This window comes from Gymnoscopelus microlampas, assembly GCF_963454915.1.
Source record: "Gymnoscopelus microlampas genome assembly, chromosome: 2".
NCBI lineage: Eukaryota > Metazoa > Chordata > Actinopteri > Myctophiformes > Myctophidae > Gymnoscopelus > Gymnoscopelus microlampas.
This window is the reverse complement of record NC_139939.1, coordinates 52,380,129-52,395,128: the sequence shown is the minus strand read 5'-3', so window position 1 is coordinate 52,395,128 and position 15,000 is coordinate 52,380,129. Positions and strand designations below refer to the sequence as shown.

General features: G+C 42.5%; 1 protein-coding gene across 2 annotated transcripts in view; it reads right to left on the bottom strand.

The window, feature by feature from the left end:
- sdk1b (sidekick cell adhesion molecule 1b) overlaps nucleotides 1-15,000 on the bottom strand; it is a 446,717-nt gene that overhangs the window by 157,623 nt on the left and 274,094 nt on the right. For both annotated transcript variants that reach the window (XM_084044504.1, XM_084044505.1), the window contains one exon: nucleotides 11,737-11,912. In XM_084044504.1, the coding sequence (XP_083900630.1) occupies nucleotides 11,737-11,912 (176 nt within the window). The remainder of the gene's footprint in view (nucleotides 1-11,736; nucleotides 11,913-15,000) is intronic.

Here is a 15,000-nt window from a genome sequence, read left to right as displayed (position 1 = left end):
ATGGGTCTGTAACTCTGAGAGTGTACAAATGGAACCAAATTAACCCTAACGGGTCCATTTGGTTCCATTTGTACACTCTCAGAGTTAAATTAACATTGATTTTACAATATGAATTGGAGTCCCAGAGATATAAATGCTATTAAATGGGGGTCTGTAGCCCTAATGCGTGTCAAACTGGGGGTCCTTGAAATTAAAGTGGTTGAGAATCACTGCTAGAGAGCCGTACAAATCTTCTCTTATGAGGGTCCCTGGCTTATCTTTTCAAATGGGGGTCCGCGGGCTGATAAGTGTCAATTTGGGGGTCCTTGACATGAAAAAGTTTGAGAACCACTGCATTAGAGAGAGAAGTTCAGTCATCCGTGAGAGACTCGGAGTAAAACCGCTGCTCCTCGACTTGGAAAGGAGCCAGCTTAGGTGGTTCGGGCATCTAGTACGGATGCTGTTGTCGACTGGTGAATAGTTTAGTTTGGGTAAAGCTACAATCCATAAGATTTAGGTCCGGTTTCTCCCTCTCCCCGATGTCTAATCTTCAACAAAGATGGCGGTCAGACGTCTGCTTCGAATTACTTTGTCCTACTGACACCAGGGTCTCAATTTCTCAAACACTGCAGACGATGTTAGTTTTATAAAGTATTAACATAAAGTACTCTACCAAAAAAATATTTGTTCAAATTTAATAAGTCCCGGATTTGTAGCTTTAAGATAAAACTCAACACGACTCAACATAGAAGTGCTCAGATGGCTAATAAACAGAAAAAGATGAAAAACAAATTATTATGTGTAGGTGGGGGCTTTAAAAAGAAAGCCCCAAAAAAAGAAGAAATTCCTTCAAAACAAAAAAAACAGAGAGAAAGGAGAGAATCGAGATAATGAGACGAAGATGCGTGGGCTAAGCCAAGACAGGAAAATGTAATGTTTCAAAGGGTAAAAAAGATGAATAATAATAATAATACCAAAAAACTATTTTTTTTAAATATAAAATTAGCAATATATTTATTATGGTTTGGCAATGAATTGGAACTGCTTTTAGGTACTCTGAGAAAGCGCATCTCCCAACCATAGGGACTCTGAATCCCCCCGTACATAAACAGCAGATCCAAAAGGGCAGGTGGTAGCTGGGGTGGTGGAGGGTGAGCAGCAATCTTTTGGCAAGACAGCGGTGGTGAGAGCGGCAGCATCAGCATGAGCAGCAGCAAAAGCAAGCAGGAAGGAGTAGTGCAAACTTCCAGTTTAAAGAGGTGGTGCCATGGTTTTGCACTTTTTCTGTTTTTCATGTGTCTATGAGGTTGATAGAACTTCATTAAGCTTTTTGACCCTCAAGGTTTCATTAAGAAACCTTGAGGGTCAAACGTGCCAATAGAAAAACAGCGCTTTAGTGACATAGTAAAAACGTACCCTCCCCCTCATTATCATAACACAACAGGTGTGGGCATGAGGAGGAGGAGGCACTAGGACAGGTGGGTGGTGCTAAGGTGGTGGAGGAGGTGCTAAGGTGAGAACCAGGTATACTTAATGAACTGGAGGCGTGTCCACATAAAAACATAATTTTAACCATTTTTTAACAACTTTTTGAAAAAGATCTTCCTCCTAGTATAACCATAATACCTGATGATTATGTTTTAGGGGGGGAAGAAATCACTGAAAATCACGGCACCCCGTCTTTAAAACTCATTCACAGCCAAGGACGTAATGAACGTGTTTTTGGATGAAACGCCCAGGCTGCCAAGGATGTAATTGACGTAGTTTAGTTTTTTTTGGTGGTGGGGGGGGGGGGGGGGGGGTCAGATTCTATCGGAGTGTGTAATGTGACGATCTCCGTGAGGAAGGGCGGTCACAGAGAATATTCCATGATTTTTCAAAGGTACAGCAAAATCGCCGCTTTCGCTGTCAAGGGGACCGGAGACGGATGAATTAATTCATTCCTGGCAGTGAATGAGTTAAATAGAGCGGTCTGAGAAGGAAATGATGTGATTGGATGAATTACCAAAACGTGAAGCTGAGGCGGCCCAATAGTAGTCGGACGGGCGCGAACAACTGCACTGTTGTCCCCGACAGAACTTGCTCTGTGCATGTCTGTACCGAGCGCCACGCTCACAGTATAATCTAACTCTTAACGTCTTAGCAAAATCAGCATAATATAATGTGAAAGAAAGTGAAGTCAGCAAGTGTTCCCTGACTTGTAAAGACATCTGGGCTTTCATTCCGCAGCTTCACACTGACAAAAACAACAAATAAGCTTCAGCTGAGAGAGAAAAAACCAAATCACATTCATTTAATACAATCATGTCAACCTTTTGCAATACAGATGCATCTGATGTACTCTATGTAAAATCACTGTTCACAAGTCAATCACAATGTACAAATCAACAAACAGAAGATTATATCAAACAGAAGATTATGGGCCCTATTTAGATGCTCTAAGCCAGTGGTTTTCAACCTTTTTCCATAATTTAGGTCCATATGCATTTATTCGGCATTTGAGCCACGGAACCTGAGATTTAGACTCTCAGACCCAAGACTTCGAATATTTTGTTATCGTTGGATAAGATTTTGCCCACAATAATGTATTGATGTTGGTACCATAGGGGAGATAACAGGCACACGTTGATCAAAATAACAGTTCTTTAATTAAGCAATGCAGATGTTTAACAATAATTTAACTCTTGAGAGCGTAAAATGAAACCAAATGGACCCGGAAGGGTCCATTTGGTTTCATTTTACGCTCTCAAGAGTCAAAGATCTATAAGGGTCCATTTGCTTACCAACTCTCCATCATTTAGCTGGGGACCACCTGGAACCTCAACTCAAGGACCACTGGTGGTCCCCGGACCACTGGTTGAGAACCACTGATCTAGGCACATATCTAAAACGTGGGGTTGTACATTTACACCAACTTTTGATACTTATTACTGTAGATGGCGCTTATCTGGGAACTAAAGGTCAGCGTTAAGGAATTGTATTAAGACTCTGAATTAGTCATGCATGGGCGTGTTTCAGGCGTTACATTCAGACCTCCTCGGTCAACCGAGTGTTAAGCCAATTAGAGTGTCGGCTCCCATTACCTTTATAAGAAGCACCTGTGCCCTCATTATAGCGCACTGTTAATTAAATGACAGATTCAGCAAGTTGGAGGAGACGCAGACTATGGGAGCAGAATTAATGATGTGAGGTAACGGTGTCAGGAGACACAAAAGCTCTCTCTGCTCACCCCAAACATCACCTGGAATGGAGAGGTGGACCAAATGCAGTGTGTGGCCCTGCTCTGCTAGCCTGGTAAACCCTCCCTCCGGAAATCTCATTTCCATTTGATTCCAGGAGTGAGTCTGGCATGATCGCCCATTCTGCAATATTGGCTGTGGGCTGGAGTTGGGCGGGAGTAATACCGTTGACCGACAACCCCTTCAGCCAATGATCGTTGTTCCCCTTCAGCCAATTGCAGTGCATTTTACCACCTCCAGAGCTAATGTGACGCAACCGGACTTTTGAGACGGCCATGCCCAAAATAGGTTGCCTTATTCGGATACATGCGTATCACTGCCCACCCCTGCCGGTTCTCTGAATTTTTATTTTTGAATAGGCTCTGTCAGTCATGATTAATTGACCACATATATGAAGTTAAACAACTCAATTCTATCCAAACGATATCTTAAAAGTAAATTCCGTGCCTCAAAAAAGAAGTTTGAGAACGTTTTAAAGCCGAAAATAAGAAGTGAAGGCACTCGCACAAACAACAATGGCTGCCGTTCGGCTTTTGTCGGCTGCACTCAGGCTGCACTCGGCTTCATTTGGGCTCGCCCCCTCGCCACCTGATTGGCCAACTGTCGCTGTCAATCACAGAACGATGAGCGACGACGCTGATAGGCTCGGTTATTTGGTAATGCGCTAGGAACGCCCATACAAGCCTTCATGCCAGACTCACTCCTGGAATCAAATGGAAATTAAATTTCCGGAGGGAGGGTTTACCAGTTTACTCACTGCAGAGTCCTGCACGGGTCCAATTTTGACAACCCGCGCCCGCCCCGCCCGTCAATAATCAGATCCGTAGATAGTGATTATTTCAAAATACAAACCAGACCCACCCGTCAAATAATGGACCCGTTGTCCGCCCGTTTACCCTTGAGTAAAATGTAAACAGCCTAGAGACAGTCACTCAATTTAAAAGTGTGTTGAAATGTGTGGAAAAAGAACAGCGCTACATTCAGTGGTCAGGTTTGACGCAGTACGCATGTGTCGTTGTTTACATTGGCAGATGGTTTTAATTTGAAGGTTTAACAGGATGTTCAATGGGTTTTTATGAGTTAAGACAACTAGTCTCGCGTAGCCAGACAACTATTCCACAATCTGTGAATGCTATATAGAGTCTGGAACTACAACTCCCGAAATCCGAGTGAGGAAACTGGCACTTCCGCTCACGAAAATATATTTTAAAAGATCTTTACATTTTACTTTTTAATTTCCATTTCTGCTAAGCAGCAAGCTAAATATACTTAGATGATTTGTATTTATATTAGGATAAATGTGCGCGACTGTAAAGACGAAACGGAAGTGGGGAGGAGGCTCCACATCCGGTTTATATTCTAATCATGATCAGAGCTTCCGAGTCCCAGACTGTATGACCGGAAACATTTGAAAATTGTGGGAGGCAACAGTCTGGCCACGCAAGACTATAAGACAACTAACCGGTGTGCTCTATTCACCTATTTCCTAGGCTGTGTGTTGTCCACTTCCTGTCGATTTGATCCAATGAAATCCGATGAAACTGTTCAGATGACCAGTGATATCCAATGAAATCGACAGGAAGTGGAAAACACACAGCCTAGGAAACAGGCGAATACCGGAGTTTCTGTGTTAAGTTACACAAGTGACGTTGTTTGGGGCGGAAACAGTGCTCTCTGATTTTCACAATAAAATGTTACCCACCCGCGTTTAGTTCAGTACCGCCCGTCCCCGTACCTGTGAACTTAAAAAAAGTATATTTTTCACCCGTCAAACGCGGGTACCTGTCGGGTATCCGCGGGTACCTACCCCGCCTGTTGCAGGACTCTGACTCACTGTAGCCTATAGTCCCCTCAAGTCCACGTATGTGATATCTTGTATCTTGATATATCAACTTAATATTCACATGCTCATTCTCAGTTACAGTAGGTTATTTTTTTTAACTGCATAATAAAGCATGACAGAGGCACGCTCTGTGCCTCCTCAAGAGCCCCGTTTGGATATTTATGATGAGCAGGAGCAGATAAAGAATGCCAGGAGGCTATGGATTCACTACATCCTTACAATGAATGTATTAATTATTCTATTTAAGTGTCATGCCACCTCGTGGCCCATCCCTCATAGGATTATATGACACCTTTTCAGACAGTTACTGTGTACAATATTCAACACTTTCAAACGAGAGGGCGATACACAAGCAAGACGGAGTAAAGGTGCCAAGTTGTCCACAAAATGTTAACCAAAAATGAACAATAAAATGCACACGCATTTGAAGATTAAACATCCAACACGGATCGGATGCCTATAGACTCTTCACAACAGCTGTCCACACTGCCACTGTGAGGTCACGTCTCATGCAGATGAAACACAACGTTAATTATAAAGATGGACACTAATTAATCTATTTGTGTAAGATGGCTTGCCATTGTATGTGGAAGATAATGTCACGGCGCGTGGAGGGGCAGCGTGTTGGGGACGTGTTCTAAATAGACCACTGTTACTACGTTACGCCACTGTATCGAAATATTGAGTAAGTAAGTATTGCTGATCGTATACAACAGATACCAACAGAACAAAACAAAACAAAACATAACATAAGGTACACATCCCCTACTGGCTGTAAAACGCTTTTTTCCTCAGGTCCCAGGCTTTCTCCAAGTGCCAGTTTAAATACATACTTTTTCAAATAAACACTTAATAAGTTGTGAGTCATTGATATCCAACATATCACCATAGTTAATATTCTTAAACAACTCTTCTCGGACCCTCCAATAAAAAGGACAAAACAAAACAAAATGATACTCATTTTCTATTTCATTTTGATCTAGATCACACATTTGGCAGATTCGATCTTCTACATCCAACCCAACATAGCGACCTGTTTCAATATAAAGTGGTAGTATACCTCCTCTAATCTGAGCACAGAGCGATCTTCTTTTCTTTGACAGGTTAATAAAACTTTTATTTAGCCATACATTTAGCCAAACACAAAACATTGTTTATCTGCCTTTTGAGCACAAAAACAAGTTTTTTTTGTGTTAGGCTACCATAATCACTTGATTGCAATCAGTGTGCGCGTATTGTGAATTCACCCAGGCGGATCTTAATCACAATAATAGGAAATATCTGTGTCGTTACTGCACCAGGAGTTAAGACTGACTAAGCTTAAAAACACAAAAAATTGTGGGTATGAGGGTCTCTGTGTGTGTGTGTGTGTGTGTGTGTGTGTGTGTGTGTGTGTGTGTGTGTGTGTGTGTGTGTGTGTGTGTGTGTGTGTGTGTGTTAGTGTATGTGTGTGCAGCTACAGAGCGACACAAAACCTCCCTGTTGTTGTGAAATCTAGGGAGACTAAATTTCTCATTTCTTTCACTTTAAGGTAACTTTTGCATGTGCAGACTGTGCACACACACGCACGCACGCACGCACGCACGCACGCACGCACGCACGCACGCACGCACACACACACACACACACACACACACACACACACACACACACACACACACACACACACACACACACACACACACACACACACACACACACACACACACACACACACACACACACACACACACACACACACACACACACACACACACGCACACACCCTCATTCCCAGACAGATAACGCACAGCTCACACATCAGACTCACACTTTTGTCTTTTTGTGCATGTTTTCCGTGCAGCTTAACTGTACATAGTGTGAAGGAACAAAGGAAAGTCAGAGTGTGATATACTGTAAAGACACTGTGGGAGAGAGAGAGAGAGAGAGAGAGAGAGAGAGAGAGAGAGACATTGAGAGTGATGGATTTCGTGACATGATAAATACATTAGAGCCGAGATCCAAGACACAGATCAGACAGCATTTCATACTAGACGTTGTATATCAAAGCCCTGGCGTAGCTATAGGGGATTAGAGGGGATGCAGTCGCAACAGGGCCAGGGGGGTGGGAGGATGTTAAACGGGCTCTCTCGCTCTCGCTCGCTTTCTCTCTCCCACATATACACACGCTGTTAAGGCACAACTATTTCCTGTTAATGATAACCAGTGTAAAATGTGACGCATCGGGAGGTAAAGGGAGGAGGACACTTTATTGTGATGGGACGACCGGAAGGAGAGCGTTGTTATCGCTGTTAAAGTCTTCAGCACTGCAGTCGAAAAGACATAGCGCCGGTATTAACACATTCACTGCCAGGGGTATTCTACTATTGGCATGGTAGCTTCTGCCAGCATTTTTAAGCATTCTGACTAATGTTTCAAGAACCACAGAATATTTATCTCCAGTATGATTGATCCCCTGATGGTTGCTAATCACGGAGGGTTTCACTGTGCTTAAGTGAAAAAAAAAAAAGTCATCTTAACCTCCAGTTCTCTTGTTTTACTCGAAAATAGCATGTTTGGACAAAAATATATAGTAAAACACAGGAGCCGAGATACAGGATTTTAAAGTAATGAGTTAACCAGGAAGTGAATGGAGCAGTAAATCTTCAGATCACGTTATCTTGGGTTCTGGATGGAGATCTCCGCCAATGGCGGTAAACGGGTGGATTTGAAATGACGGAGATCTCCGTCAATTGCGTATCGCCCTCTCGTTTCAAAGTGTCTCTGGCGTATTTTAACTCGTTTTGACTGTTCAAAACTCAACTTTAATACCGGCGCTCTGGAGTAAAGGTGCCACGTTAATTGTCCACAAAATGTTAACCACGAATGAACGAATAAATGCACACGTATTTGGAGATGAAACATCAAACACGGATGCCTACACTCTTCACAACAGCTGTCCACACTGCGTCTGCGAGGTCACGTCTCATGCAGATGAAACACAACGTTAATTATAAAGATGGACACTAATTAATCTATTTGTGTAAGATGGCTTGCCATTATTTGTCGAAGATAATGGTCACGGTGCGCATGGGGGGAGCAGTGGGTTGGGCACCCATTCTAAATAGATCGCTGTTACTACGTTACGCCACTGTATCAAAGTAAAGGTTACACAAAGGATAATTAGAACCTATAATAACCGATGCCTGGACGTCGTGTACAACCGATTCCCACACGTGATGACCACAGTGCACCAGAGAGCTAAAAGAAAGTAAGTAAGTAAGTAAATGTTATCTATATAGCACGTCTCACAGAAAAAACTCACAAAGTGCTTTACATACAATAAAAACACAAGAATAGAAAATAACAGAAGGACAAACTGTACTGTACAATATAACTCAGAACAAAAACAGCAGACATTACGAAGAAGAGAAAATCAAGAATATTCCACGAATGTATGTCTAGACAGAAGTGTTTTTAAGTGGTTCTTAACAATGCCTAAAATGCCTAGAGAGCTATACTGTAAGGAGTCATGTCTTTCAGATGAGAGTATTCAAAAGAATTGCACACAGGGAAATATGTGCTTTATTGAAAGAAGCCTAGTGTTGACTGGAACATTGCTGATAAAGCACCAGCCCTTGGTAACTGATAATGCCAGAAACAAGATTGTAGCTGCGACGTGGAGGCAGAAATGACCCCACAGCTTTGGTGGCTTTAGTCACACAATAAATCTGGCCCAAACAGAAAGCCTTTCAAGTGAACACTGCTTGCAAAGCCTGCTGGGAAGAGTGCAGAGGGGTGGTTGGATTTCTGTAGCGCAACATAAAGGGAAGCTGAAATCCTACGAGAGAAACAGCCGTTTCAAGATGTCTCCACAAGATTGAACAGTTTACTTGACCTGCCAGAAGACTTAACCCATTCATAAGATCTACAAGCTCATATTTTTTATTTTAAATCTTGAACATTTGTGCGAATCTTTGAATATGTGTTTTTTGAAGCGAGCATTTGTAAAATATATAGTTCCATTGAGACCTGGAACGCATCTGTGTCACTTTAGATTTCTTTGGCTATTCAAAAATAGCAGATATACAAGCTCATAGCGCGGCACCGAGTGCCGCGCTATGAGCTTGTAGATCTGCTATTTTTGAAAAATCTTGATTTTTTTTGGGGGGGATTTTTTCAAAAAACTGTTAGGATTTAGAAAACGTTTTTAAGAATCGCCTCAGGTCTTAATGGGTTAAAAGAGCGGTAACCTTTGCCACGCTCACGTCAAATGGAGTTCAGGAAAGGGGAGGAGGTGAACACTAATGAGAATGACATTATCCAACGATGAAGACATCTAGTCATGGTGATGGAACCTGTTAAAGTTGGCACCACTGTCATGTTTTGACACTACACCAGCTGTTCAGAGAAATCTTCCAAGTGAGAGTGGCAGTAAGATCTTCAAGGGGGAAAGGCCAGTGAGAAAGTCACAAAGGTACAGAGAGCACATGGTGGACTGCTGTCTCTTAGCCTGGCGTAGACAGACTATATCACTGCGTGGATATGAGTCTGGTGCTTCTATGAGGACGTTTTTTTTCCAAGGGGGTGGGATCAGAACAATGACTCTTGACGCAATTGGTTAGACCTACAAACCAACTACCAATTACAGTCTCCCATATTCGAATACTGGGCCCTGATTGGTTACCCCCGTCTTCTGGAGCAGGAAATGGATTCTCTATGGCCAGACCCAAATCGCAGAGTGCAATTTTGTTTTGCACTCGCAGATTTGTCTGGTCCCAGGCTAGCTGTCTCTAGCACAGAAATGATTCTGTATGGCCCGGACCGCTGGCGTAGCGGCACCTATAGGCTCCAAAGTAGCCTGACAGCGCGTCGCGAGTTCGAGTTCGATTCCCGATCCCGACGGCCTTTGTCAGCCTACTATCTTGTCAATAAAGGCATAAAAGCCACAAAAAATATATAATAAAAAAAAGCTGCATACCAGCCACCAGTGTAGGATCAGAAAGAGTAGTTTTCAGCACAGAATATTGGCATGCACATAAGCACGGATTAACTTCTTCGATGTGTGAGGTAAAAGAAGAAAAAAAGGATTTATGTTTCACAAAATGATAATATGGTGAAAGAAAGTGCATGTGGTTGTGAGAGTGCAAGCATACATGATTTTTTTGTCTCACAGAACTAAACATGAATGAGTGACAAGGAGATACTGTAGCGTGTTGTTATCCTATTTAAAGTGTTAGCAGCATAGCATGGTATCATATTAGCAGCTAATGCTACATTCAGATTGTCATCAGTTATATCAGTTAGATACCTCCTACTTACACTTAAAGTTGCACTTACTGAATGTCACTCTTAACTATGCCATGTATTGTTGACTGCTAGAAAATTGGAATGTGGATGTCTTTGAAATTCTGTTCCATTTTCTTATAATTTTAACTTAACAGCATACTCATTTTATTTGACTCTAATTGTTTTTCCTCTCAAATGAAGTCAGCGTGGGTCGGATTCTGCAGCTAGCGTTATCTAAAACATTGATGGTTATTGACTGCCACACCTACAGTGCCATTGAGCTCCATGTATACTTCAATGCATGGTGGTACCGAAAATGGCAGATCTACAAGCTCTCTACAAGCTCACAATGCATTGCATCCACAAGTGTTGTGGGCTTGTATATCTGTCTTCAGCATGCGGTACGTGCATAAATTAAGCATTATGGTTAACCTCCCACTGGATCGTTGCTCCTCTCTCTCTCTGTAAGCATGCAGTAGCAGCCTGATTTGGTTATATAGTAGCCTACAGCGTGGATTGGAATGCTCTGTGAGATCAGTATGGATCATCATCATACATGTTTCACAAATGCCGGTGTGTCTTAAGTCACTATCTAACCTACCGAAACTTTTGCCACACCGTTTACATTGGAAAGGCTTTTCTCCAGTGTGCACACGCAGCTGACCTAAGTCATTGGTTCTCAAAGTGGGGTCCGGGGGCTTTATTTACAAGCAACTTTACAGAACAAGCCCAAAGTCGCTTAATAATAAGCAGATATGGCAACACTGAGTAGAATGTATAAATATTCACTGCATACTCTGTAGGATGTGAGCAACTCCATGTCTCTCTCTTTCTCTCTCTCTCTCTGTGTTATGATCACCCTCGCTCTGACAATCAGCACAGATCAAAAGCCACTGATGAACTAGCGAAGAAGTTTCACATCATCAAGCACACATTCTGTGGCAGAGCGCATGCTGTTTTCTATTTACATATGGTATACGCACGCACACGCGATCGACTCGCGCCCCCACACACCTACGCACACACGCCATCTACAATAACAGGCCCTGGATAGTGACGTGCGCGCTCTTCTTCTTCGAGTGTTACCGTATTGATTGGTGACTCTCGGGAGCAAACATAAATTCGGTGCATAGATTTAATGCGTGCGTGACTGTGTTTCTTTCGTTTAATACGTATGTCAAGGACAAAGCTAATCAGGATAATTGCCGTTAATCATTTGCAGTATTGTGTGTGTGTATGTGTGTTTGTGCATGGGCGCGCGTGTGTGTGTGTGTGTGTGTGTGTGTGTGTGTGTGTGTGTGTGTGTGTGTGTGTGTGTGTGTGTGTGTGTGTGTGTGTGTGTGTGTACGTGCGTATGTGCGTGTGTGTGTGTGTGTGTGTGTGTGTGTGTGTGTGTGTGTGTCTTACCCATAACATTGAGGTGAGCCCTGGCCTCCACCGCCTTGGCAGTGCTGTTGCTAAGAGACGCCTCGCAAACATACACCCCTGTGTCCGACTGGGCGGGGCTGGGAATGACGAGCCGGCGCCCGCTGCTCAGCCGACGCCCATCGCGTTTCCACGACATCACTAGCCTGTCCATCGGTCTGAGAGGAGAGGAGAGGAGAGGAGAGGAGAGGAGAGGAGAGGAGAGGAGAGGAGAGGAGAGGAGAGGAGAGGAGAGGAGAATGGGTTAGCCCATTGAGACCTGAAGCCGATTCTACATGTCTCCTAAATCCCAATAGTTTTCTGAAAAACGTATGTTTCTGTATCAGTGGTGTTCAATCTTTTTCATGTCAAGGACCCCCAAAATGATATGTATTTGGCCGCGGACCCTCATCAAAATATTTTGTTCCAGGGACCCCCAGAAGCAACGATTTGAGTTAAAAATGTTCGCTTTAAAAATATATATATTCAAAGATTTGCACACATTTTCACACATTTTAAAAAATAGCAGATCTACAAGCTCGTAGCGCGGCACTCGGTGCCGCGCTACGAGCTTGTATATCTGCTATTTTTGAATAGCCCAAAGTGTAAGATAATGCTTTTTTAGCTCATATCTAAAAATGACACAGTTCCAGGTCTTAATGGGTTAAGAGAGGAGGCAGAGTGACAGGGCAATTACAACACATTACATCCATCAGTTGACGTGTCAATGAGGCATGGAATGAATGATGACAGTTTGTATATCAGAGCAGTCGTTCCCACTCAGCACAGAGGTGCATCACTCTGTCACCCTGCATGTAGAATAATGCTTATGCTGATGGCGAAAGGGCTTCAGAAAGGAAAAACAAACAACGGTTAGAAATGTGTTGAGATAAACGTCGTCGTAATCGCCCACTCTGTGTGTTGGTGCGTGGCGGCATGCAGAGAGACAACACGACGCAACTAACTATCCTCACCGGTTGACTAAGTAAGCAGCCAAACATTTTTATATTATCCCATTAAGACCTGGAACGCATCTGTGTCACTTTAGATGTCTTTGGCTATTCAAAAATAGCAGATCTACAAGCTCATAGCGCGGCACCGAGTGCCGCACTACGAGCTTGTAGATCTGCTATTTTTGAAAAATCGTGAAAAAATATCTTTCACATTATTTTCGAAAAAAATATTTTTTTTGACTCGGCCTCAGGTCTTAAAGGGTTAAGCTAACAAAATTGGATTTGCAAGGGACAAAATAAATACACCGTGAATAAACCATGACCCAACAACGCATGCTTGTAGTCCTCGCACGCACGTGTTTGCCTGTACCAGAGGAAAAGTAGAGCAGAACAAAAACAGAATTCTTGTGCTTGCTCACAATAATATGTTTACACTGGCTGCTAGACTAGACGCTACGCTAATAATGACAACACAAAATGTTCCACGAATGTGTTTACATTCTCGACGACAACGGTCTACTGTAGGTCGGGGAAAGAACTTAAGGCACACAGCACCCACTCCTTTTGGCACTGTTCCTCTCCCCTAACTGCCGTATTATCTGTGGAGTCTCGCCTCAATGCCCCCGATCAGGTGAGAGTTCACACAGGGCCAGCGAGCACAGTGACGGTGGAGTTCAGCACCTCGGACAGCGCCGTGTACTTAAGTAGAAGTAGCAATACTGCAATCTAGAAATACAAGTTACAAGTAAAAGTCTGGAATTCAAAATTTACTTAAGTAAAAGTACAAAAGTATTGGTATCAAAATGCACTTAAAGTACCAAAAGTAGAAAGTACTCATTACGCAGAATGTCCCGTTTCAAAAGTTTTCAAATGTACAAAATACAATGCGTTCAAATGGCTGAAATGTACATAGGGCTGAAGTGGTTGATGTATGTTTTGTAATAATAATAAAAAGTTTTCAAATAATTGTAGTGGAGTAAAAGTACCATATTTGCGTCTGAGATGTAGTGGAGTATAAGTAAAAGTACTGAAAATTGGAAATACTCCAGTAAACTTAAAATACCTCAAAATTGAGGAAAATGTAAATGTACTTAGTTACTGTACACCACTGCTCAGTTTGATGTGTTGCCTGATGGGCTGAAGGCAGCCGCACTGAATCCGTTCATCAGATTGTTTGGCTCTTATAAGGACTATTATAACTCTCCTCAGATAAGGAACTCTCCCATCGGGCGGTAAGCGAATGCTCCACTGTGTTCTCCCCTGTCGCACATTCCTAATGTTTTATTACTGATCGTAGCTTTTCTCTCTCCATTTTTAGGCAAAATAGGAGAGTAGCTGGACACCGTTTGTTTGAAAGCCCCGGTTTGGGTTTGGGAAGAACTATGTTTGGGAAGAACTATATTATTTAGTGACTTTGGGGAACTCCCCCTGAATAAAACAACGCTTTTATGTTTAAACCTCACAAACTGTTTCTGTGTGTTGGCTTGGGTCAGATTTCAAATATCTTAAACAAGACTGACATGAAATGTAATTCATAGCTCGGCTACCAATATAAAGAAAACAAGTGCATCTCTCTGTCTGTGTCCGCACTGGGGTTTCAGACGATAGAAGCACGCGCAGTAGCGTTTTAAATGCGGGAGTCTTGCCAGGTTCAGAGTATGGGAAGGCATTGGCGATCCCTCATTCGCTGGTCTTTAGCCAATGGTGAGAAAGTGAAGACTAGTTGCAGCGTCTGTTACGTGCACTGCATATATATATTATATATATATGTTGACTTACTTTCTTCATTATTAGCCTACTATCTTTTGGTCATTTGATTTATTTAACTATTATTATTTATGCTGCTGCCATGTTTTTACTATTTTGTACTGTACCTGTACAAAAGATGTAAAAGTACAGAACCTTGAACCATATTTGTGTATCTTTGTCATTGTAAGTGTCCAGCTTGTTCATGACAACTCACATTTTCTGTCACAGAAGCCCGTTTTGAGTGGAGATTAAAACGACAACAAAAAACGTCCAGTCTCTCTCCAAACACACATCCTGTTCTAATATTAGCTGATAATAGCAGTGTTCCGTAGTGTACCTGTAGTAGTTTCTCCTATGTTGCATTTGTTTTAGATGGTGTGTGAGAGAGAAGTTGGTATGGATCTGGTCTGAACCCAGTGGGAGTCATGGAAAACATACACATACAATCTACAGACTAGTTCTTCAATAACAACATGAGATGGAGTTCAAAAGCACAACACTGATGGGTTACATGTAAACATAACCTAGCAACCATTCCCTTTGCACACATATGATCTGTGAGCCA